This window comes from Peromyscus californicus, unplaced genomic scaffold (assembly GCF_007827085.1).
Source record: "Peromyscus californicus insignis strain IS unplaced genomic scaffold, ASM782708v3 Scaffold_2__1_contigs__length_46816999, whole genome shotgun sequence".
Taxonomy (NCBI): domain Eukaryota; kingdom Metazoa; phylum Chordata; class Mammalia; order Rodentia; family Cricetidae; genus Peromyscus; species Peromyscus californicus.
The window spans coordinates 29,653,663-29,680,354 of record NW_026294540.1 but is presented as its reverse complement, the minus strand read 5'-3'; the positions used below and the strand labels follow the sequence as shown (position 1 = coordinate 29,680,354).

At 37.0% G+C, this 26,692-nt stretch overlaps 1 protein-coding gene across 1 annotated transcript; it reads left to right on the top strand.

Annotated features, from left to right (window-relative positions):
- Positions 1-159: 159 nt before the first annotated feature.
- Positions 160-25,832, top strand: LOC128120808 (vomeronasal type-2 receptor 116-like). The gene is made up of 6 exons (XM_052755017.1): positions 160-359; positions 17,914-18,205; positions 18,572-19,378; positions 20,203-20,430; positions 21,995-22,118; positions 24,931-25,832. Exons 1-6 carry the CDS (start codon positions 160-162, stop codon positions 25,830-25,832), a joined length of 2,553 nt encoding a protein of 850 aa, XP_052610977.1.
- The last annotated feature ends 860 nt before the right edge of the window (positions 25,833-26,692 follow it).

The following is a 26,692-nucleotide window of genomic DNA, read 5'->3' as shown; positions in this document are numbered from 1 at the left end:
CATGTCAAAAAAGTGTATGTGATTAGAGTGATGACTTCACACACCTACAATATTACAAACTTTTGTTTTCCCCAAAATATTAGCTCTATATGTAGCTGCTGAACACATTGGGATCCCTGACCCCCGTGCTTACAGTGTGGAAGACACTTCTATTTTATAATGATCTCTTTGATTTTTCTTTTCTGGCTCCTACAGTCTCTTGTTCCTTTGTCCTCCTTTGATGCTTCTCAATGCCATTCAAAAGTACAACGTCATTTATATCAAGATGGAAATGTACTGATTGCTGCACTTGTTCCACTTTTTTATGTTTTTGACAGTACAACAAATGATTTTAGTCCTGTAAAACAGAATATGGTCCAGTAAGTACTTTTAAAATGTATATCTTTTCATTATTCAGATTTTATCATCCTCAAGGAAATTTGAATTCACAAGAATTTAATTTTTTCCCATTCTGACATTCCCTCTCTCATACTCATAAAACTCCTTTTCAGTTGTGTCTTCATGTTCCCTTTTTTCTTCTCTCAAAGAAAAAGAGTTTGTTTTAATTAATGTTATTTTACCCATTTGATACTCTGAACCTCTCTAGGTTCCTTTGCTATTCCTTTATCAGTCCAATGGTGGGACATTTTCATAGCTTTCTATGCAGATGGAATATCTTACAGCTTGACTCACTGTTTTGGGCCATTTTCAAGGGTAGTTGTTGTCCTTTGAGAAGAAATGATGGCATTCTTTGCAGTGACTACAGAGTCTTTGTGTTATGGTAGAGTGACAGGGACTGCCTGTGGTATCTACTGCTGATTAGCAAGTCAGAATATGAGAATTTGGAGTTTGGTCCTCTTATTTTCAAAAACTTTCAAAATGACTTACAATTTTTATCTAGAATTTTTATTAGTATTCTTTTAGATTCTGTCAGTTGTGTACCATTTGCTCCATTTCATCCCTATGTTTGTAATTATTTACAACTGGTACAGATATATTCTGGAAGTCACATAGATGCTGATGGTGACCTCAGTGGGTAGTATCTAAGTTAGTTTTGTAAAGATTAGAGGACAGTGGCAGACAAGATTAGAGAAGTTCTTGGACTCTGCTGAAGGGAAATGCCTACACATAATGCTTTGTGAAGGAAGTAAGTTCCACTTTATTCTGTGCATACTTTTCTGTGGTTGTAAGATTCATGGGATATGAAATGAAGGATGATGGCTTATAGTAATTTTAACACAATGGTGTAAAATGGAAATGCAGAAGCAAAGTTAATGTAGACACTCAGAATCAGAATATAGATAAATAGGAGTGAAGATGAATTTAGGTTCTTGTGATATGTTTGTGGTTTTATTGAAAGCTAGATGAAGTGCTTAGACTTCAGCACAGGGAATGTAGCATAGTAGAAGTAGAGGGGAAAAGCTGGTAGATATTAGTATGTTTTGACAAGTTATTCTGAAACAGATAAAGAAAATATGATGACCGATATCCATTTATAGGAGTGTATCAATGTGACTACACGAAGAAAGTATTATTATTTTGTTTCATCCTCTTGCTTGATTTTCCTCATATTTTAATAGGATGCACATGTGCATGTTCTTCCTGATAATAATAAGAAAAAGAGCACAGAATGTGTGGCCAGGAATATAACTCATTACAGTAAATTTTGTGCATTATTCTCTAAATTTATTTTACTTTCAAGTGGTTCTAATTTTAGAAATAATAAATAAATAAATAGGATATATATATATATATATATATCCACATAGTGATATATATGTGTATACATATATAGAGACGTACACATATGTAGATTTTTCCAATTTTATATACATTTATATATGTATTTCAGGGACATATTATCCTTTAAGATTAATTCTGATTATGAATATGAGCAGATCACCTAGTTTCCTGGAAAGGTACTTTTTAAATTGTTTTGTGGTGATAATATTCCCTCTAAGTGATTACAAACAGACAATTTCTCTACTCATGTGTGAGCATCATTTTTTTCACATTTACTTCAATGTACAATTGATATGACAAGTCAAATGCCGTTTTAACAATACAATTATGAGTGTATATGTTGTGTTCAGAACATGAAACAAATGCATGTTTCTCATCCTCTCCCTTGAGACCTCCTTGTTACTTAGCTTCTCTGTGTCTGTGGCTTATAACATGGTTATCCTTTACAGCTAATATCCACTTATAAGTTAACACAAATCTTGTTTGTTTTCCTGGGTCCAGGTTACTGCACTCATGATGATCTTTTCTAGTTTCATCTATCTGTCAGCAAATTTCATGATGTTTCTGTTTTTAACAGTCAAATAATACTCCATTGTGGTAATGTACCTCATTTTCTTAATCTGTTGTTCAGTTTAAGGACATCTAGGTTGTTTCCAATTCATAGCTACTGTGAATTAAGCTTCTGTGAACATAGTTAACCAAGTGTCCTTGTCATATGGTGTAGGATCTTTGGATATATTTTCAGGAGTGTTAAAGGTGAGTCTTGCAGTAGATCTAGTTCCAATTTTTGTGAAACCGCCAAAATGGTTGTATAAGTTTGCACTCCAACAAGCAATGGAGCAATTCCCCTTGCTCCACATCCTCACCAGCTTGAGCTGTCAGTTAGTTTTTGACCTTAGCCATTCTGAAAAATTTAAGAAAGTATACTAGTGTTGTTTTGATATGCATTTCCCTAATGGTTAAGGATGTTGCACATTTCTTTAAGTGATTCCCGACCATTTGAGAATCATCTGTTGAGAATTTTCTATTTAGATTATATCCCATTTTTAATTGAATATTTGGAGGTTTTGATATATAGTTTTGTGATTTTTTTAAATATAATTTGGATATCAGCCCTCTATCATATATGGAGTTTGTGAAGATCCTTTCTCATTCTCTAGGCAGCCATTTTGTCCTTTTGACAGTGTCTGTTGCCTTATAGAAAATTTTCAGGTTCAGGAGAATATATTCCTTGATAATTTGGAGTTCATAATGTTTCCAATTAGGTCCTTTATTCCTAATAAACATGTTTCATGTTAAAGGACATAACATTTGCTTTGTGATTATTCTAAAAATTCTCACAATGATATATTCATTTCAAATATATGTTTACATTTACTTTTTGTGAAAAATTAAACATTTCAAGTTTGATCAAAATCTTTTCATCCATTTCTTGATTATGTATTTCTGTCATGTATACCCATGCTCTAACTACAAACATAAGTTCATCAATTACCCTCCCATTTACATTCATTAACAATATGAACTCCATGTGATTTGATTTTCCCTGATATATCAATGATTTAAACACCCACTAATTTTTCCAGTAGTGTTTATTTTACTTTTAACTGAATTTCTAACATGTTCTATCTCTTTTAGATTTCAATGGAAACAATGTGACTCAGGAAACATTAAGAAATCCATACTGGCCATTTCTGTTATTCATATCTTTCTTTTTTTTCTTTTTTCTTTTATACTTTATATAATTTTACATATCAGCCACGGATTCCCTTGTTCTCCCCCCTCCACCTCCCAGCCTTCCCCCCAGCCGACCCCCATTCCCATCTCCTCCAGGGCAAAGACTCCCCTGAGGATTGAGTTCAACCTGGTAGTTTCAGTCCAGGCTGGTCCAGTCCCCTCCTCCCAGGCTGAGTCAAGTGTCCCTGTATAATCCCCAGGTTTCAAACAGCCAACTCATACACTGAGTACAGGACCCTGTCCCACTGCCAGGATGCCTCCCAAACAGATCAAGCTAATCAAATGTCTCACTTAATCAGGGGCCTGATCCAGTTGGGGGCTCCTCAGCTATTGTTTCATAGTTCATGTGTTTCCATTCATTTGGCTATTTGTCCCTGTGTTTTATCCAACCTTGGTCTCAACAATTCTTGCTCATACAAACCCTCCTCTTTCTTGCCAATTGGACTCCTGGAGTTCCACCTGGGGCCTGGCCATGGATCTCTGCATCCGGTTCCCTCAGTCATTGGATGGGGTTTCTAGCACGACAATTAGGGTGTTTGGCCTTCTATCACCAGAGTAGGTCAGTTCCGGCTGTCTCTCGACCATTGCCAATAGTCTATTGTAGGGGTATCTTTGTGGATTTCTGTGGGCCTCTCTAGCACTTTGCTTCTTCCTATTCTCATGTGGTCTTCATTTATCATGGTCTTTTATTCCTTGTTCTCCTTCTCTGTTCTTGATCCAGCTGGGATCTCCCACTCCCCTAAGCTCTCTTTCCCTTGACCCTTGCCCTTCATTACCGTGAAGGTAATGAACGTCCATGTTGTTCATGTAGATCTCATCCATTTCTCTGTCATTGAGTGATCCCTGTGTCTTTTCTGGGGTCCTGTTTTCTAGGTAGCCTCCCTGGAGTTGTGAGTAGCAGTCTATTCATATCTTTCTAATGATGTGTCTTTTATCTTGAAACAGTGTCACTCTACTCATAATACTAAAAGCAATCATCACTTAAATTATTTTTTACATTTGCATTTATCTGATGATCAGTGATGTTGAAAACTTTTTAAAGTAGCTATTGATAGTATGTGCTTTTCTTTTGTACAAGATCTGTACATGCCATTACTCCATTTGATGAATTGAGGTTTTATTGCCTTGATCTACAACTTCTTCAGATTATTGAATGCTTTTGACATTAGTCTACCATCTAAAGTACAAAAAGCGAATGATTTATCCTATATATGGTGTTCAGACCATAGTTTTTTTTTGTTGTAAAGAATATTTTATTCATTATTTTCATAATTGAATCTTCAGGTCTATCTTGTGTTAGCTGAGGCTAATTTGTGTGACATTAGCATTATCTTGTGTAAGTTCTTGCCTACACCAATACCTTGACAATTATTAGGTGTGTGGTCTATAAATTTTGGTGTTTCATTTTTGAAGCTAAGGACTGTGATCCATTTTAAATTAATTTCTATAAAAGGTGGAGGATAATGGTCCAATTTCACTGCCCTGCATGTTGATGCCCAGACTATCAGCTGTATTTGTTGTATAGGCTGTGTTTCCTCAACTGCCTCTTTTGCCTCCTTTGTTAAAAGAAATAGTTGTTTCTTTGGTGTTTACAGGAAATCACAACTATCTAGATGTAAGTACCATCTTACAACAATATAATGGTTACCATCAAGAAATCTAACCATAAATATTTGAAAGTCTTTGGCAAAGACAAATCATTATTTTCTTCAAGTGGGCATGAAAATGTATAGAGATGTTATGGAAATCATTTTGGAGACCCATCAAAGACTTAAAATAGAAATAAAATGACATATGGAACATTTATTCTACTTCTGACCTCATTTCCTGAAAAGTCTTCAACCTGTCTAGGAGATTTTCTTTCACTCTGAATGAGGTTCTTATCATTTTGCTTTGTTTTGTTTTTTGTTGTAGCTCTATTGTTTTGTTCATTTTTTTTACTTTTTTATATTTCTCTATTTATTTTACAACCTGCCTGCAGTTTCCCCTCCCACCTCACCTCCCACTCCCTTCCCCCACCTTCCCTCTGTCCTCCTTTAATCCACTCCTGCTCCTTCACTATGCAGAAAAATGCAGGCCTCCCATGGATATCAACCAAGCAGGGCATATCAAGTTGCAATAAGAATAAGCACCTCGCCTTGTATTAAAGTGGCAAGATAACCAGCATGAGGAATAATGGTCCCAAACACCAGCAAAAAAGTCAGAGATGGCACCTGTTCCCACAGCTGGGAGTCCCACAAGAATCTAAGCTACACAACTGTTACATAAATGCAGAAGACCTAGGTCTGTCCCATTCAGGCTCCCTGCTTGTCGGTTCAGTCTCTGTGAGCCCCTATGAGACCAGGTTAGTTGATTCTGTGTGTTTTCATGTGATGTCCTTGACTCATCTGGCTCTTGCAATCATTCCTCCCTCTATTCAGCTGAATAGAGGGAGGAATGATTGCAAACCTTATGTTTGATTGTGGGTCTCTGCATCTGTTTCCACTAGATGCTGAATAAAGGCTCTCTGATGACATTTTGCTAGGCACCAATATATGAGTATAGAAGAATATGTTTAAGCATCATTATGTCGAGAATTTTTCTCCAGTAGTTTTTCATTTTATTCTAGACCCTAGGCCATCTAGCCCCTGGGTTCTGGTGCTCCAGGCACTATCAGGTGTAGGCTCAGTCTCAGACTGGACCAGTCTTTGGTTGACAACTCCCATAATCTTTGTGCCACCAATAACCCAGCACTTCTCATAGGCTGGACAGACTGTAGGTCGAGTGTTATGTGGCTAGGTTCATGTCTGAATTCCTCTACTGGTAGTCTTGCCTGGGAAGAGAAGATGGTCAGTTCAGGCTATGTATCCTCTTACCTGAGGTCATCCTTGTAGATTCCTGGAGTTTCCCTTCTACCAGATTTCTACCTGATCCTGAAGTGACCCACTTTGTGGTTGTCTCTTTCAATACTCTCCACTCCACCCCCACCTGATGCCTCATGTTGTCAAAACCCACCTACCCCCAGTCCACCCATGAAATCTCTTCTATTTCCCCTTCCCGGGGAGATCTGAGTGTCACCCTTGAGCCCTCCTTGTTACCTAGTCTTATTATCATTATGATACTATCTCACAAGAGCTTCTCTCCCTATTTAGATCTAGGTCACAATTGCTTTGTTTTATTTGTTTGTTTGTTTTCTTTGTTTAGTTTTGTTTTCTACACATCAATCTTGTTTGGATCGCAGACACACAAAGGTCTGGTTTACAGAGCTAGCAGTCTGGGTAGCCTATAAAGACAAAGGAAGGGGTATTAAGAAGCATGTGTGTGTGTGTGTGTGTGACATCATTATCTTGAGGTTTAATGTACTTGAAATTTGTTTAAATTCACTCTTCTTTTGTTTATTTGTTTTGAAATATTAAGTGGCTTTAATTGTATGTCTCTGGAATCTTGTAGCACTCCTTCGCAAGGTCATCCATGTGTCCCTCCTAGGGTCTTTCCCTGTTAGCTAGTCTTTCTGGAGTGGTGGGTTGCAGTCTGCCGATCCCTTCCCTCACATTTAGTATCCACTTATGAGTCAGTACATATTATGTTTGTCCTTCTGAGTCTGGGTTACATCACTCAGGATGATATTTTCTAGATCCATCCATTTGTCTGTACATTTCATGATATCATTGTTTTTTACTGCTGAGTAGTGCTCCATTGCGTGTATGTGCCACAATTTCTTTATCCATTCTCCAGTTGAGGGGCATCTAGGTTATTTTCAAGTTCTTGCTATTACAAATAATGCTGATATGAACATAGTTGAGCATGTGTCCTTGTGGTAAGATTGAGCATTCCTTGGGTATATGCCCAAGAGTGGTATAACTGGGTCTTGGGGAAGACTTATTCCCAATTTTTTGAGAAACTGCCATACTGATTCCCAGAGTGGCTCTACAAGTTTGTATTCCTACCAACAGTGGAAGAGTGTTCCCCTTGCTCCACATCCTCTCCAACATAAGCTGTCTTCAGTGTTTTTGATCTTAGCCATTCTGATAGGTGTAAGATGGTATCTCAGAGTTGTTTTGATTTGCATTTCCCTGATGACTAAGGATGTTGAGCAATTCCTTAAATGCCTTTCAGCCATTTGAGATTCTTCTGTTGAGAATCCTCTGTTAATCTCTATAGCCCATTTTTTAATGGGATTTTCCAGTATTTTGATGTCTAGCTTTTTGTGTTCTTTATATATTTTGGAGATCAGCCCTCTGTCAGATGTGGGGTTGGGGAAGATCTTTTCCCATTCTGTAGGCTGTTGTTTTGTCTTATTGACTATGTCCTTTGCTCTACAAAAGCTTCTCAGTATTAGGAGGTCCCATTTATTAATTGTTGCTCTCAGTGTCTGTGCTACTGGTGTTATATTTAGGAAGTGATCTCCTATGCCAATGCGTTCAAGACTACTTCCTACTTTCTCTTCTAGCAGGTTCAGAGTAGCTGGATTTATGTTGAGGTCTTTGATCCACTTGGACCTAAGTTTTGTGAATGGTAACAGATATGGATCTATTTGTAGCCTTCTACACGTTGATATCCAGTTATGCCAGCACCATTTGTTGAAGATGCTTTCTTTTTTCCATGGTACGGTTTTGGTTTCTTTGTCAAAAATCATATGTTCATAGGTGTGTGGATTAATGTCAGGGTCTTCAATTGATTCCATTGGTTCACATGTCGATTTTTATACCAGTACCAAGCTGTTTTTATTACTATAGCTCTATAGTACAGCTTGAGGTCAGGAATCATGATTACTCCAGAGGTTGATTTATTATATAGGATTCTTTTAGCTGTACTAGGTTTTTTTTTCCATATAAACTTAAGTATTGTTCTTTCCAAGTCTGTGAAGAATTGTGTTGGTATTTTGATGGGGATTGCATTGAATCTGTAGATTGCTTTTGATAAGATTGCCATTTTTACTATGTTGATTCTACCTATCCATGAGCATGGGAGATCTTTCCATTTTCTGATATCTTCTTCAATTTCTTTCTTCAGAGACTTAAAGTTCTTATCATACAGGCCTTTCACTTGCTTAATTAGAGTTACCCCCAAGGTATTTTATATTATTTGTGGCTATTGTAAAGGGTGATGTTTCTCTGATTTCTTTCTCAGCCCCCTTTTCATTTGTATATAGGAGAGCTACTGATTTTTTTTGAGTTAATCTTGTATCCTGCCACCTTACTACTGAAGAGGTTTATCAAATGTAGGAGTTCCCTGGTAGACTTTTGGGGGTCACTTATGTATACTGTCATACCATCTGCAAATAATGAAAAATTGACTTCTTCCTTTCTAATTTCTATCACCTTGATCTCCTTTTGTTGTCTTATTGCTCTAGCTAGAACTTCAAGTACTACGTTGAATAAGTATGGGGAGAGTGGACAGCCTTGTCTTGTTCCTGATTTTAGTGGAATTGGTTTGAGTTTCTCTCCATTTAATTTGATGTTGGCTGTCTGCATGCTGTAAATTGCATTTATTATGTTTAGGTATGTTCCTTGTATTCCTGATCTCTCTAGAACCTTTATCATGAAGGAGTATTGGATTTTGTCAAAGGCTTTTTCAACATCCAATGAGATGATTATGTGTTTTTTTCTTTCAGTTTGTTTATATGTTGTATTACATTGACAGATTTTTGTATGTTGAACCATCCTTGCATCCCTTAGATGAAGCCTACTTGGTCATGGTGAATAATTTTTTTGATGTGTTCCTGGATTTGATTAGCCAGTATTTTATTGAGTATTTTAGCATCAAAGTTCCTGAGGGAGATTGGTCTGTAATTCTCTTTCTTTTTTGCATCTTTGTGTAGTTTGGATATCAGGGTAACTGTAGCCTCATAAAAAGAATTTGGTAATGTTCCTTCTGTATATTGTGTGGAACAATTTGAAGAGTATTGGTATTAGCTCTTCTTTGAAAATTTGGTAGAATTCTGCCCTGAACCCATCTGGTCCTGGGTTTTTTTTGGTTGGGAGACTATTAATGACCATTTCTATTTCCTTAGGGGTTATAGGTCTATTGAAATAGTTTGTCTGGTCTTGATTTATCTTAGGTATGGTGTACCTATCCAGAAAATTGTCCATTTCTTTCAGATTTTCCAGTTTTGTGGAGTACAGGTTTTTGAAGTATGACCTGATGATTCTCTGGGTTTCTTCATTGTCTGTTGTTATGTCCTCCTTTTCATTTCTGATTTTGTTAATTTAGATTCTCTCTCTCTCCTTTTTGGTTAATTTGGATAAGAGCTTATCTATCTTGTTCATTTTCTAAAAGAACCAACTCTTTGTTTCATTGATTCTTTGTATTGTTCTGTTTTGTTTCTATTTTATTGATTCCAGCCCTCAATTTGACTATTTCCTGGTGTCTGTTTCTCCTGGGTGAGTTTGCTTCTTCTTGTTCTAGAGTTTTCAGTTGTGCTGTTAAGTCACTACTGTGAGATTTCTCCAACTTCTTTATGTGGGCATTTAGAGCTATGCATTTCCCTCTTAGCACTGCTTTCATGGTGTCCCATAAATTTGGGTATGTTGTACATTCTTTTTCATTGAATTCTAGGAAATCTTTAATTTCTTTCTTTATTTTTTCCTTGACTCATTGGTGACTTAATTGGGCATTATTCACTTTCTATGAGATTGTAGGCTTTCTGTAATTTTTGTTGTTTTTAAGCCATGGTTGTCTGATAAGACACAGGAGATTATTTCAATTTTTTGTATCTGTTCAGATTTGCTTTGTGACCAAGCATGTGTTCAATTTTGGAGAAGGTTCCATGGAGTGCTAAAAAGAATGTATATTCTTTTGTGTTAGGGTGGAATATTCTGTAGATAGCTATTAAGTCTATTTGAGTCATAATGTCTGTTATTTCCCCTGTTTGTCTGTTAAGTTTCTGTTGGGCAGACCTGTCCATTGGTGAGAGTGGGGTGTTAAAGTATCCCACTACTAATGTATAAGGTTTGATGTGCCTTTTAAGCTTTAGTAATGTTTCTTTTACGAATGTTGGTGCCCTTGTATTGGGGGCATAAATATTCAGATATGAGACTTCATCTTGTTGGATTTTCCCTGTGATAAATATTTAGTGTCCTTTGTGATTTCTTTCAATCGATTTTAGTTTGAAGTCTATTTTATTAGATATTAGGATAGGTACACCAGCTTGCTTCTTTTTTTCTTTTCTTTTATTTTATAATTTAATTTAATTTTACATATCAGCCAAGGATTCCCTTGTTCTCCCCCCTCCTGCCCCACCCCCTGCCTTCCTCCCAACCCATTCCCCATTCCCATCTCCTCCAGGGCAAAGACTCCCCTGAGGATTGAGTTCAACCTGGTAGTTTCAGTCCAGGCAAGTCCAGTCCCCTCCTCCCAGGCTGAGCCAAGTGTCCCTATATAATCCCCAGGTTTCAAACAGCCAACTCATGCACTGAGTACAGGACCCTGTCCCACTGCCTGGATGCCTCCCAAACAGATTAAGCCAATCAGCTGTCTCACTTATTCAGAGGGCCTGGTCCAGTTGGGGGTTCCTCAGCCATTGTTTCATAGTTCATGTGTCTCCATTTGTTTGGCTATTTGTCCCTGTGTTTTATCCAACCTTGGTCTCAACAATTCTTGCTCATACAAACCCTCCTCTTTCTTGCCAATTGGACTCCTGGAGTTCCACCTGGGGCCTGGCCATGGATCTCTGCATCCGGTTCCCTCAGTCATTGAATGGGGTTTCTAGCATGACAGTTAGGGTGTTTGGCCATCCTATCACCAGAGTAGGTCAGCTCGTGGCTGTCACTCGACTGTTGCCAATAGTCTATTGTGGGGTTATCTTTGTGGATTTCTGTGGGCCTCTCTAGCACTCTGCTTCTTCCTATTCTCATGTGGTCTTCATCCATCATGGTCTTTTATTCCTTGTTCTCCTTCTCTGTTCTTGATCCAGCTGGGATCTCCCGCTCCCCTAAGCACTCTTTCTCTCAACCCTTGCCCTTCATTACCCCCACTCACATCCATGTTGTTCTTGTAGATCTCATCCATTTCTCTGTCATTGGGTGATCCATGTGTCTTCCCTGGGGTCCCGTTTTCTAGGTAGCCTCCCTGGTGATGTGAGTAGCAGTCCAGTCATCCTTGTTCCACATCTAGTATCCTCCTATGAGTGAGTACATACCATGCTTGTCTTTCTGAGTCTGGGTTACCTCACTCAGAATGACTTTTTCTAGATCCATCCATTTGCTTGCAAACTTCATGATGTCATTGTTTTTCTCTGCTGAGTAGTATTCCATTGTGTACATGTACCACATTGTTTATCCATTCTTCAGTTGAAGGTCATCTAGGTTGTTTCCATGTTCTGGCTATTACAACCAATGCTGATATGAACATAGCTGAACAAGTGCTCTTGTGGTATGATTGAGCATTTCTTGGGTATATGCCCAAGAGTGGCATAGCTGGATCTTGGGGGAGATGGATTCCCAATATTCTAAGAAAAGCACCATATTGATTTCTAAAGTGGTTGTACAAGCTTGCATTCCCACCAGCAGTGGAGGAGAGTTCCCCTAGCTCCACATCCTCTCCAGCATAAGGTGTCTTCAGTGTTTTTGATCTTAGCCATTCTGACAGGTGTAAGGTGGTATCTCAGAGTTGTTTTGATTTGCATTTCCCTGATAATTAGGGATCTTGAGCAATTCCTTAAATGTCTTTCAGCCATTTGAGTTTCCTCTGTTGAGAATTCTCTGTTTAGTTCTGTAGCCCATTTCTTAATTGGACTGTTGGGCATTTTGATGTCTAATTTCTTGAGTTCTTTATATATTCTGGATATCAGTCCTCTGTCAGATGTGGGGTTGGTGAAGACCTTTTCCCATTCTGTAGGCTGTCGCTTTGCCTTGTTGACTGTATCCTTTGCTCTACAGAAGCTTCTCAGTTTCAAGAGGTCCCATTGATTTATTGTTTCTCTCAGTGTCTGTGCTACTGGTGTTATATTTAGGAAGTGATCTCCTTTGCCAATGCATTCAAGACTACTTCCTACTTTCTCTTCTAGCAGGTTCAGAGTAGCTGGATTTATGTTGAGGTCTTTGATCCACTTGGACCTAAGTTTTGTGAATGGTGACAGATATGGATCTATTTGTAGCCTTCTACACGTTGATATCCAGTTATGCCAGCACCATTTGTTGAAGATGCTTTCTTTTTTCCATTGTACACTTTTGGCTTCTTTGTCAAAAATTATATGTTCATAGGTGTGTGGATTAATATCAGGGTCTTCAATTCATTTCCATTGGTTCACATGTCGGTTTTTATGCCAGTACCAAACCAGCTTGCTTCTTAAATCCATTGATTGGAATGTCTTTTCCCAGCCTTTTATTCTGAGGTGGTGTCTATCTTTAAAGTTGAGGTGTGTTTCTTGTGTGCAGCAAATGGATGGATCTTGTTTTGTATCAATTTTGTTAGCCTGTGTCTTTTTATATGTGAAATGAGACCATTGATATTGATGGATATTAATGACCAATTATTGTTAATTCCTGTTATTTTTGGGTGGTAACATTGTATGTTTCCCTTCTTTGGTATTTGTTGGTGTGGGACTATTTATTGGCTGTGTTTTCGTGGGTGTATCTAACTTCCTTATGTTGGATTTTTCCTTCGAGTGCTTTCTGTAGGGCTGGATTTGTAGAGAGATATTGTTTAAATCTGGTTTTATCATGGAATATTTTGTTTACACCATCTATGCTGATTGAGAGTTTTGCTGGGTATAGTAGTCTGGGTTGGCATCCATGGTCTCTTTGTATCTGCATAACATCTCTTCAGGACCTTCTGGCTTTTAGAGTCTCCATTGAGAAGTCAGGTGTTATGGGTCTGCCTTTATATGTTATTTGGTCTTTTTCCATTGTGGTTCTTAATTCTTTATTCTGTATGTTTAGTGGTTTGATTATTATGTAGTGAGGGGCCTTTTTTTTGATCCAGTCTATTTGGTATTCTGTAACCTTCTTTTATTTTTATAGGCATTTCCTTCTTTAGGTTTTGAAAGTTTACTTCTATGATCTTGTTGAATATATTTTCTGTGCCTTTGAGTTGGTATTCTTCTCCTTCTTCTATCCCTATTAATTCTTAGGTTTGGTCTTCTCATGATGTCCCAAATTTCTTGGACATTTTGGGTCATGTCTTTGTTGGTTTTAGTATTTTCTTTGACTGATGAAACTCTTTCTTCTACCATATCTTCAACGCCGAAAATCAGCTCTTCCATCTCTTGCATTCTGTTGGTTATACTTGCATCTGTAGTACCTGTTCGTTTACTCAGATTTTCTACTTCTAGCATTACTCAGTTTGTGTCTTCTTTATTGACTCCATTTCAATTTTGAAATCTTGAACTGTTTCCCTTCCCTGTTTAATTGCTTTCTCTTGGCTTTCAAGGGATTTACTTATTTCTTCCTATTTTTTGTTTGACTTTTCCTCGATTTCTTTAAGGGAATTTTTTATTTCTTCTTTTAAGATCTGTACTATCTTCTTGAAGTCATCTTTATGGTAGATATCTTCTGTTTCTTCTGTGTTGGGATGTTCAGGTCTTGCTGATGTAGGTTCTGATGGAGCCATATTGGTTTTTATGTTGTTGACTGTATTTTTGCACTGGCGTCTACCCATCTTTCTCCACTTGGTGCAAGCAGTGTCTGTGTCTGAGGGAGCCTCTTTTGTTCTGATTGATACTATTGATTCAGTGGGAGCTCTTGGTCCAGTCGATGCTGATGGACTTTTTGTCTTAGGGAGCAGCTCTTAGTCCAACTGGCAATAGTGCGCTCTGTCTCATGGAGTAGCTGCAGTCTTAGTGTGTGGTAGATGGTGGTAGTCTGACCTGTCTGCAGGAGTTCTGCCTGCCAACAATCCTCTTAGTCCAGTTGGGTGCTGGCAGGCTCTGTATCAGGAAACAGTTTAGTCTAGGAGGGTGGGTGGGATTTGGTGGATGTAGGGCTTGGGTTACAGGGTCTGATTGGGGACGGGAGTAGTCTGACCTGTGTGCAGGAGGTCTGCCTGCCAACTGGCCTGAAACTGGAACTGCAATGGGTGAGCGTGTAGGGGCCTAAGGTTGTGTCCCTGGGCCCAAAGCCTAGGGGCTGGGGTGTTTGGCTATGAGGGTAAAGATTCACCTCTTAGTCCAGTCGGGTGCTGGGAGGCTCTGTCTCAGTAAGCAGTTGAAGTCTCAGAGGGTGAGTGAGATTTGGGAGAGGTGGGGCTTGGGTTACAGGGTCTGATGGGTTTGGTGGTAGTCTGTCCTGTGAGCAGGAGGTCTGCCTGCCAACTGGCCTGAAACTGAAACTGCAATTTGTGGGGGGTGTAGGGGTACAGTATTTTGCCCCTGGGCACAAAGCCTAGGGGCTGGGGTGTTGGGGTATGAGGATAAAGACTCACCTCTTAGTCCAGTCAGGTGCTGGCAAGCTCTGTTGCAGGGAACAGTTGCAATCTCGGAGGGTAGGTGGGATTTTGTTTTGTAATTTTTAATCACTTTTAAAATTTATTTTTTCAGTATACATTTATATTTATTTCAACATGTTTACATAACTAGATACACATTTCTTCAAAATATCAGCCATTTCTTTATGGTGAGAAAATTCTGTTTTATTTTCTAGCTCTTCAAATGCATGTGTTTGTGTTTTTGTGTGTACATGTGTTGAATTTGTGTATTATATGATGTAGCATAAATACTTTAAGTTTCAGAAAACATCTTTCAAAATCTACAATTATTATTGTAATTTTCTATTTACATATATTATCTGTAATATTAATATTCTACATATTAAAGTTTATTTTAATGGGATTGCCTTATAGTTACTATTGTGAATTATTGTTCAATGAATTTTTTTTTACCTTTTTCTTTACACATGTTTGCATGTATTCATATACTTCTGTGAGTACCTGATGTAGAGGATCACTATAAATCTCACATTTAAGTATATAAAGCCACATATCTTGATTTGTATTCTTGAATCCATCAGAAGTAGCTTCTAATTCAAGTAAAAGAAAGGAATTGTTAGTGGGATGATAGCAAGCAAAGAGAAAGAGCTTCCTTCTCCCTTTTCCTTGTACAGGTGTCCATTGGAATTAGATTTACAATACATGGATTAAAATGGTGCTTTCTGACCTCTAAGACTGAAATTATATTTAGTCAAGTTAGTAAACAATAAAAGCCATCACAACTCCACCCCTTGCCAAATTGACATACAATCATATTGTTTTTTGCTGTGATTCATTTCCAAATGAAAACCCCATGAGACATAGGAGGTTTAACAAGTAAATTTGCTATCTACTGTGAGAATATTCTTTCAATGGGGAGTGCTCAAGTAATGTCTATCCCTTCTCTTTAAATTCTTATTGACACCAGGTTTCATCCTCATCAAAGTTCACCATACAGAATCCATGAATTCATAATGCTTATTTACAGAAAATGAGGATGGTCTTTCTGATGAGAACGTGGGTGACCTAGATATAGTCACACTGATAATTCTCTACTCACTATTATTAACATATTTTATTATTATATACATAGATATCCCTGTACCATGTTTTAAATATACCATCAAGTCATCTCATTTTTTAAAGGTGAATTAACATTTAAGATGTCTTGGTGTGCTCATTTTGGTCTAACAGATTTAAAGTAGTTGGTTGTTGTGTTTTACTTAATAGAATAAAATCGCTGTGTTGGATCTTCAAACACATATTTGTTCATTTGTTTTTTATCAGATTTCTTGGTGAAAAATATCCACATAATCATTAAAATAATTATTACTGCATATGCATTCATAAACTGTAGTTATATATCATATTTAAAAGCACAGATATAGTGTGCTTGTATATGAAAACATGATAACATTGCAATATGAGTAACATATCCTTGTATAGGAACAATAATATCTTCAACAAAATTGATAACCCTAAGAAATATGAACCGTATTGTAGAAATAAAGTTGATATAAGAATCAGGAAATATCATTTTGACCTGAATTGTATGACTCTCTATGTCTTTGACTTAAAAGTAGACATTAAGTTTATATGTAAAACCTCAGGTTAATTGTTTCAAAGAGCTGTTCAGTAACAGTCATTTTTATTTATTTTACCTATGTGGTCATATTCATTAAATAAGTATTTGAATTTAATATTAATTTGTAATTTTAATATTACTATGAACAAATTGAATGAGGTTAAAGTCCTCAGTTTGGGTTTATGGAAGCATTTACTTATAATCGTTTTGTTATTAAATACATGATACGAGCATCAAACGATAATTCCATATGAGTAATCTCTACATACATAACACAAAAGACAAATTTTAATAAACTAAGATTTTCTGATTAAAGCATGTTGAGTTTAAATTTATATCACTTCCATTGTAAAAGGGAAACTTAACATAGCAATCTTTAATAAACATGTTGTTAGTCTGGGCAGAAACAAAAGCAGACACTCAGAGAACAAAGCAGCATGACGGGCAAAACACATTTTATCTTACTTAGAGGAAAACTGAATTAGCAGTGAGACCCTGTTGAGCCTAATATAGTAGCTCTTTTTTGGCTGAAACTTGTCTCTCATTGGCAATACTAATCTTTTGAGTGTCTGTGGGTATCTGTGAATTTCAATTATGTCTCTTTAGAAACCAGTAAATATATCAGGTAAAGCCTATTAATGTTAAAGCAAAACAAAAACAAAACAAAACATAAACACCTTAGAGGTCTGATATTTTCTGAATGTCCAAAATCTGCCAGCAGGGTATTCAAGGTTCTAGTGTAATCCACTCTTCTTGGGAGGTAAGAACATAGTGAAGGGTTAGAAAAAGAAGCTGGCAGATGAGGGAAAATACAAAATTCTGAGAAAAAAAAAAACAAAGGGTCTGACTCATGCCTTTAGGCTATAAAAAGCTCACTCAGTGATTCTGCTCTTCATTGTATGGTTCTAGAAAAGGAAAAGGAGATGGCACTGGGAGAAATAAAAGTTTGGTCAAAGATATGCACTTGGTTGGGGGACTCTCAAACCCCTCCCAGGTTCATTCCAAATGTTGATTTGAGATGGATGCATGCAAAAGAGTCAGCCATACCCATAAGCATCATTGATTTTAATTAGAACAACTGAAATGCTGCAGTCTCTCCCTCTGTGTACAGACAGAGGGAATGAGTTGTGGGGTCCCTAGGGTTTTATACACAATAGGAGAGCCTTAAAGGATAGAAGTTGTCATTTGCTGTTAAAGCATCGAAGAATTAGGGGCATTTGTACGTGTTTCTACTTACCAGAAGTTTGCATGGGTAATATCAGTTCAAGTCGACTTTCCTGTCCTGAAAATTTAGACCCAGCTGAGGCTTTTAGGTAATTAAATCACCACTTGCTATATACCCTAGCATTTAAATTGTAACCATTACCATGACAACAAAAATATTCTTTGTAGATATATAATATAGAAGGTATGAGAGCCATTGCATCATACTTGTAGACAGTATGATATGAGTCCCATTCATTAATAATGATACTCTCTCTCTGTAGGTACAAGATGAGGAGCTACCAGTTTTCTTTGGTCTTCAGATTTGCCATAGAGGAGATCAACAGAAACACTCACATTTTACCCAACACGTCTCTAGGATTTCATCTCCATAATGTCCATATCAATCAAAGGACTATTCTTGCGGGAGCTCTCGGTTGCCTCACAGGATTTGAAAATGTGCATCCTAATTATGAATGTAGAAGTAGGAAGAAGATCACTGCCTTACTTACAGGAGTATCATGGGCAACATCTGCACTTATTGGGAGACTGCTGAATCTCTACAAGTATCCACAGGTGAGGAACATGCCTGCGAGGGAACAAGAAACTTGCATTACACTGCAGATATCTCAGATGTTTTCCAATGTAAGGAAATGATGTTGTGTCATCCATCTATCAAAGAAAATAAATCAGGCATTTGGTAATGTAGCCCAATTTACTTTGCTTGAGACAGAGAAGAGGAATAGGTTGGAGCCTGTAGTAGGTGTTTAGAAAATTCTGTCTTGTGAGGAATTCTCTCTAATTGCCTTAGGAAACAAGATCAGAGTTTATCACACTGTGTGCATAAGTTAGATTATACCAATCCAAAGTGCCACCTTCGTTTTAAGATTGTGTTCTATGTCAATGTCTTCACTCATGTTTCCTTCCTGAAATTTTCTTCAGCTTACTTTTGGGCCATTTGACACTATCCTGAATGACAGAAGCCAGTTCTCTTCTCTCTATCAGACAGCACCCAAGGACATATCTCTTTTACATGGCATTGTCATTTTGATGGTTCATTTCAGCTGGACCTGGGTGGGACTGGTTCTCATGGATGACCACACAGGGGCTGAGAGTCTATCAGACTTGAGAAGAGAGATGGACAGGTACAGAATATGTTTATCTTTTGTAGAAATGGTTCCAGACATCCCGATTATCTCCTACTATGAACCTTCCCTAAAAACTCACATGCAGATACTGAAATCATCTGCAAATGTGGTTATCATTTATGGTGACCATGAATCATTGCTTGGTGCAATTATGATTATAGCAGAACATGTATTGAACGTGAAAGTCTGGGTCTTGAAGTCACAATGGGATGAAACTTCTCTTACTAAATCTTTGCTATTTGATACCTTCCATGGGAGTCTCATTTTTGCACATCACCACACTGAGGTTTCTGATTTTAGGAAGTTTATCCAGACATACAATCCTTCCAAATACCCAGAGGACTATTTTCTTGCTCAGTTCTGGAACACATATTTCAATTGCTCTTTTTCTGGACCTGATTGTAAAATTTTGGGTAACTGTCTACCCAATGCTTCTTTGGATATGTTGCCTAAAAGTGTTTGGGAAATGGATATGACTGAAGAGAGTTACAATTTATATAATTCTGTGTATGCTGTGGCTCACAGTCTCCATGAGATGACACTCAAACAAGTACAAATTCAGCCCCATGGATATGGGGAGGTATATACCTTCCCTTGGGAGGTAAATTTTCTTCCGGTATATTTTATCAAAAGCACTGTGACCTATTGAAGTTTAATAAAAGCACTAAGAACATGATTGTACACTGGCAGATTTTGCCAAAATGCACCTGAGAAACTGTATGTAATTTATCATCTAGACGTCATTGCAAAATCATGTGTCATTGTTTATGTTGACTGGGTGGTAATAACAAGGTTAAAATGTGTGTATGTCATATCTACTTTGTGTTACAATTAACCTCAGAATCTTCTCATGATAATATACTCAATTGAAACACAAATATCTCTAAGTTTATTTCATATTAGAAATAGGAAAACTAAATTCTAAATTTTCAAATGCTATTAGATCTTTATAATTCACATTATGAAGCTAAGGTTATGTTACCTAACTGATCATTTTAATACACTTTGGACATAAAAACCTCCATTTACAAACTGAAAATTTGAATAGATTACTTAAATATTTGGATGTGACTAGCACTTAAAACTATGGACATTTTCTTGAATCAATATTCATTAATTAAATCTTTCTGTTTGTTCACTTGTTTGTTATTCTCTCTCTCTCTCTCTCTCTCTCTCTCTCTCTCTCGTGTGTGTGTGTGTGTGTGTGTGTGTGTGTGTGTGTGTGTGAAATCTTTCTAATGAAACTAACTGGCAGTATAGAAGCATGATATATTCATTTCTTGTCTTCATCCATTAAAATGTTGATATTTTACTATAGCCTGCCATTTATGCTAGAGATTTTGGACAATGAGACCTATTGCTTCATCAAGTTCCATTGAAATTTTCTGGGAATTATTTAATCGTCAGATTATGCATCTCTTTTAGCTTCACCCTTTTCTCAAGAATATCCAGTTCAAAACTGGTGCTGGAAACATTGTGGTTTTGGATTCACAAAGGAAACTAGATGCAGAATATGATATTATCAACATCTGGAATTTTCCAGAGAGCCTCAGAAAAAAGATGAAAGTTGGAACATTTTCTCCAAAAGCTCCAGAAGGGCAGCAACTGTTTTTGTCTGACCATATGATACAATGGGCTATAGTATATACAGAGGTGGGCTGGATCTTATCTCATTACTTTGATATCTATGTCAGTAAACATTTGTTTGTGGATGTAATGATTGTTGTTTCCTTACTCAGTGCCCATCTCAATGTACAAAAATAATGTCATATGAGGAAGATTCTGTTGCCTTATTCTGAGTAACAGAATTGTTTATTTTTCCATACTTTATTCTATGGTCACTTATTTGCAGTTATAAATATAGTGTCTATTTATTACAATTTAATCCCTGCACTGAAACCAACTGACAAAAGCATTAATTAAACTGCCAGATTAGGAACTATCAGTGCATGGTTATTTTGATTTCAGGCACCGGGCAATACACAGTAGCATGGAGGGCACATATGCATTGGTTAATTACTTTTCTTGCTGCTGAAAAGGAAGCAGTTTCTCTATGCATCAAAACATATCTTATGAACATAAATTTCAGTTGTATCACATTTGGGGTGAGAAATCGATAATAATTCAGGCAATCATGTTGGCAAGAGCCTGAAAATGTGATACAAGTTGTATCTTCAGTCAGGAAGTAGATAGAGGTAAACACTGCTCTTCAACTCCCTTTTTGTTTTTCTTTCAGGCTTACCAACAGCCAATGAAATGTTGCTACATTATTATAGAATATAACTTCCCACTTCTAGTGCCATAACAAGATCATCTTGCATAGAAAATCACAAAGATTAGTTTATATGAAAATTCTGAATTCTGTCAAGTTGACAAATGTAAATTAAGCAACAACATTTGGAAACAAAGTTGCTCACTCCATCTGTGAGGAAGAACAGAATAGGATCAGTATGATATTACAGTTGCCCACTATGATATGTACTCAGTAAACTCACGTCTTATTTTCTTCCTATCATTTATATTTCCACAATTCTTGAGATTTCTGTTGTCTTTTGGATCATTGTTGAAACAAATTGAACTTCATAGGGTATACTACATTAAAATGATAAGCAATGCAACAAAAATCTGTAACCTGCAAATAATAAATATAAAAACTTTCTATCTCATTGTTCAATATGGAAAAACAACATTTTTATTGTTTTAAAACAGTACACTCCTATGGTGATATTTTATTTGTATTAAAATGTTATTTGTATGTTAATAAATAAAGTTGTCCGGGGGTCAGAGCTATTAGCAAGCCATAGGAAAGCAGGGCAGTGGTGGCGTACACTTGTAATCCCAGCACTTGGAATGGCAGAGCTGGGTAAGTCTCTGTGTGTTCAGGGATACAGCCATTATTGGATACACATGCCTTTAATCGCAATACCAATCATGGAAAACCTGGAGGCCTATACAGACAGGCCGTGATGAGGCGGTCATGTGGTTGGGTTTACAACCAATGAGAAGGCAGAACAGGAACTCTATATAAAGACTTTAACACAGGGGTAGCTCTGGTTCAGAGAGGTAGGACCACTGTAGGAGGAAAGGTAAGGTTTTAGCTCTTAGCTCTGACCTCTTGGCTTTCTTCTTTGCATTGGTTCTGTGTTTCTTATTTAATAAGAAGGTTGGTTACATCTACACACTCCTGAGTATTTTCTCTTCTATACTTACTTTCTAGCTTCCTCACTCTGTGTGCAGTGAGAGCTGTGTTCAAGGATTCAGAAAATCTCCCCAGGATGGCAAGATTTTCTGCTGCTATGATTGCACTCCTTGTCCAGATAATGAGATTTCCAATGAGACAAGTAAGTGTCAGACTCACTGGGGAATTTTTCACCTCTAAATAATCTTCTGTAAAGTCTAAGAAGATTGAAAAGTTCTGTGATGGAACATTTGAGATATGTCCCCTTCTTCTTTCAGTTAGAATAAAAATGTTTTGATTCATTTTATCCTCATTTTAATTGATGCTCAGGCCATTGAAACTCATACTTGATGTATGTTATCGATCCTCTACAGCCATTATTGCTTTGAGAGAATAACTTTACCAATCATAGAGTAGTCTGATTTTTTTCACCATGTCATTTAGCACACACACACACACACACACACACACACACACACACACACACACACAAACGCATGCATGTATGTATGCACAAACACATGCAGGCAAGCACTCATGTGCACATGCACAAACTTTATAAATCACTGACTTTTCTTGTATTTCCAATCATATTTATCTCATAGTTAGCTCATCTTAAAGGGTTGGATCCTTATTGCCTTTAGTTGCATAATTTCAGTCATGGTTCTAGGTTCATTAGAAGTGTTAGAACGATTCTATTTAATTTACACATGGACATGTTTGAATGTATTTTATTTTATAATCTTTCATTTTGTTTTATCTGTGAATGTATTGCCTGCATTCATGTATGTGTACCATGTACTTGCTTGGTGTAACTCAATGTTAAATGTGGCATCAGATCACCTGTAGGTTGCATCACAGGTAAAATGAACCACCATGTAAATGCTTGCAACTGAATCCAGGTCCTCCTTAAGAGGAACAGCTATGCTGCTAAAATTTTATGAAACTAGGTGAAATGGCATATCAACACTTTTGTTAATGATAGTATTGTGAATAAACCAGGCATAGATGCACACATTTGTTCTTAGAACAAGTCAGGACACTGAATATGAAGGACCGTCTTTTCCAGGCAAAGGTGGATATAATAGAGAATCCTTATGTCAAAATATATCCAAGAAACATAAAACAGGCATGAGACAATTGATATCAGTGAAGATAAGGAGCACATATACTCACAATATTTACTATGGAGAGAAACATAAAGAGGATTCCTCAACTTTATCATTTATATCAAATGAGTTGATTTGTATAATAACTGGAATTTTTTGAATGACAAAATGGATTCCTGAACACTACATGTTTTCATATTAATTCATGAAGTTTAAAACATTCAGACTTTTTGGTGACTTTAATTTGCCTAATTTTAAAGTATGCATATTGAGACTGACTGTACAATCCCTTCAAAAATTTAATGTGCAAACAGGCTTTGTGTACATTAGAGCCACAGTTTATTCATTTGCATGCTAGTTATATTCATTGGAAGAAACTAGAAACATCAATATCAAGTACTGCATGACTACAGTTTAATGAAACACTTTTTTAGTAAGAATGAAAAATTACTAAAACATAAGGGATAAATATTTGAAAACTGTGAATCCTGTACTTTAAAACCTATATAATGAGGCAAATCTACCTTTTAAAAATTATTTTAAATTTATGAAAATATTTGTCATGACTTATATACCCTGTGCATTTACTAAAGAAGATATATGGTTGTGCTTTTAAAGCATTCATGCTCCATTAAAAATGGATAGATGTCAGTACATAGGATATAGAAAAAGCAGAGTACCTTGAGAGTGAGAAGGTAGAAAGAAGGCACATCAGAAGAACTAACAAATTAAATGATAATAGAATAAAAGGTATATGAGGTAATAGAAAATAATAAACTCAATAGACTTTAATCAATTACAAAATCCACATTACAAAAATATTGAACAGTTTTAATAGAAATATGAGGAGCCAGGCAACGGTGGTGCATGCCTTTAATCCCAGCACCCAGGAGGCAGAGGCAGGTCTGTGAGTTTGAGGCCAGCCTGGGCTACAGAGTGAGATCCATGACAGGCTCCAAAGCTACACAGAGAAACCCTGTCTCACAAAACAAAAAAAAAATATGAAAAAGAAATTCTTAATGTAAATATGTAGTAAATATAGTGATATTTATATCTTTTGAGTTTAAGATGAAACTCACAAGTTAAAAGTGATAAAGTATCAAAAAATTATTCCATGACCAACTAAGACTAAACTAGAGTTTTATATCTATTTGTTTTTTTTTTTTTTTTTTTGGTTTTTCGAGACAGGGTTTCTTTGTGTAGCTTTGCGCTTTTCCTGGAACTCGCTTTGGAGACCAGGCTGGCCTCGAACTCACAGAGATTCGCCTGCCTCTGCCTCCCGAGTGCTGGGATTAAAGGCATGCGCCACCACCGCCCGGCTTATATCTATTTGTTAAGTAGTTCTTTTCTCTCTAGAAGTGATTAAACAGGTTCATACAGGAAGTTCTTTCAGGTTTCAAGAATCTAATAATTTTCATTCCACAAGCACTGTCAGAGAATGAACACACTGGAGTATTTAATAAACACATGGGAAATTGCTAAATTTGAGTCTGATGGCTGAGAACAACATTATAAGAAAGAAATTTCAGTGATCCTATGCTCAAGTTAGGTTTATGTAATTTAATTCAATAACATGACTATATGAATAAATAAAAATGCATTTTATCACTTACTTGAAATATATTTAAGTATAACAATATAAAAGATAGACTTGTTCACTTTATCTGCAACAAAGAACATAGGCAGTATCAACCTGGAATGAATGATTAGAGAGCATTGGGGAATTTTCACTATAGAGGACTGATTTACTTGAGTCTTGAACACAAAGGAAATGTGGGCAAATGCCTGACAAATGGTGCTGGGAAGTGGCTTGAGATAAAAGGGGAACCTGAACAGAGACTCACAATAACTTTAATTCCTAAATAGATATGGATCATTGTGTGAGGTGTCCAGAAAGTCATTATGCAAACACAGAGAAGATCCACTGCCTCCAGAAAGTAATGACATTTCTGTCCTATGAAGACCCTTTGGGGAAGGCACTCACCTGCTTGTCTCTGGGCTTCTTTGCATTAACAACTGGTGTTTTGGGGGTCTTTGTGAAGTATTATAACACTCCCATTGTCAGGGCCAACAATCAGGCTCTCACTTACATCCTGCTCATCACTCTGACGTTCTGTTTTCTCTGTCCATTGCTATTCTTTGGCCATCCCAACACAGTCACCTGTATCCTGCAGCAGAGCTCATTTGGAATCCTGTTTACAGTGGCTCTCTCCACAGTCTTGTCCAAAACTATTACTGTGGTTCTGGCTTTCAAGATCACATTTCCAGGGAGACTGATAAGGTGGATAATGATATCAAGGGCTCCTAACTTCATCATTCCTGTCTGCACCCTTATCCAGCTTGTGCTCTGTGGAATTTGGCTGAGCACCTCTCCTCCCTATGTTGACTCAGATGCGTACTCTGAACATGGACACATAATTATTATATGCAGCAAAGGCTCCAGTATTGCCTTCCATTCAGTCCTGTTTTACCTATGCTCCATGGCACTTGGGAGCTATACTGTGGCTTACCTGTCCAGGAACTTGCCTGACACATTCAATGAAGCCAAGTTCATCACTTTCAGTATGTTGGTGTTCTTCAGTGTGTGGATCACCTTCCTCCCTGTCTACCACAGCACCAAGGGGAAACTCATGGTGGCCGTGGAAGTCTTTTCCATCTTGGCTTCCAGTGCAGGACTCCTAGGTTGTATCTTTTTCCCCAAGTGCTATATTATTTTGTTCAGACCACAGAGGAATGTGCTTTATCATGTCCGAAACAAAGCACCATAAGAGGAAATGTGAAACTTACAGCTTAGTTTATGATTTCTTAATTACACAGAAGTTTTCAAGCTTGTTCAACACACACCCAATTGTCAGAGATCATAAAGCAATTAAGATTTTGTATAAAATGCTTTCATTTATTGATTAAATACACCCTTATTCTCTCATCTTCTAATATTTTCTACATATTTCTCTAAATTAAAAACTATTTCTATAAAAATTCATTGTCTCTCTCAAATAATATTAAATAAAATATAAATGGGATAGGAAGGTATTCTTCCCTTCTTCAACATTGTGGAACTTTGCCTTTATAGCACCAAACATTTTCATATGTATCCATGTGTTTTTGATGCCCCTGGTATGTTCCCAGGATTCATTGTGCTTACATTATGTGCATGATTTTGCTATGAAGGGAGTCACATTTTAAAAAGTGCGTATGATTTGGACATGAAGCTATTACTTGGCAAAATAATGACATAGTGAGCTGCATACTAGAGCAGAATGAAGAAAATTTGTTGCTTAGTTGTAGCTCAAATCAGATATCAGTTAATCAGATAATTACCTAAACAGTCAATTCCATGACACTAATTCTGTAAAGCCTATGGTTATGTCTATCTTTTTTTTTTTTTGGTTTTTTCGAGACAGGGTTTCTCTGTGTAGCTTTGTGCCTTTTCTCAATCTTGCTCTGTAGACCAGGCTGGCCTAGAACTCACAGAGATCCGCCTGCCTCTGCCTCCCGAGTGCTGGGATTAAAGGCGTGCGCCACCAGCGCCCGGCTGGTTATGTCTATGTTTGACTATAGATATTCAAATGGTTCCTGTACTCAGTCATTCATAATTATTCAATTTTGCTAAATTGCTCTATATTCT

Excerpts from the sequence above, each read along its gene's own strand:
- LOC128120808 (XM_052755017.1), top strand. The coding sequence starts at position 160 with ATGATCTCTTTGATTTTTCTTTTCTGGCTCCTACAGTCTCTTGTTCCT. Across the intron at positions 360-17,913 it reads GTAAAACAGAATATGGTCCA|GTACAAGATGAGGAGCTACC; the intron begins GTAAGTACTTTT and ends CTCTCTCTGTAG. Across the intron at positions 18,206-18,571 it reads ATCTCTACAAGTATCCACAG|CTTACTTTTGGGCCATTTGA; the intron begins GTGAGGAACATG and ends AATTTTCTTCAG.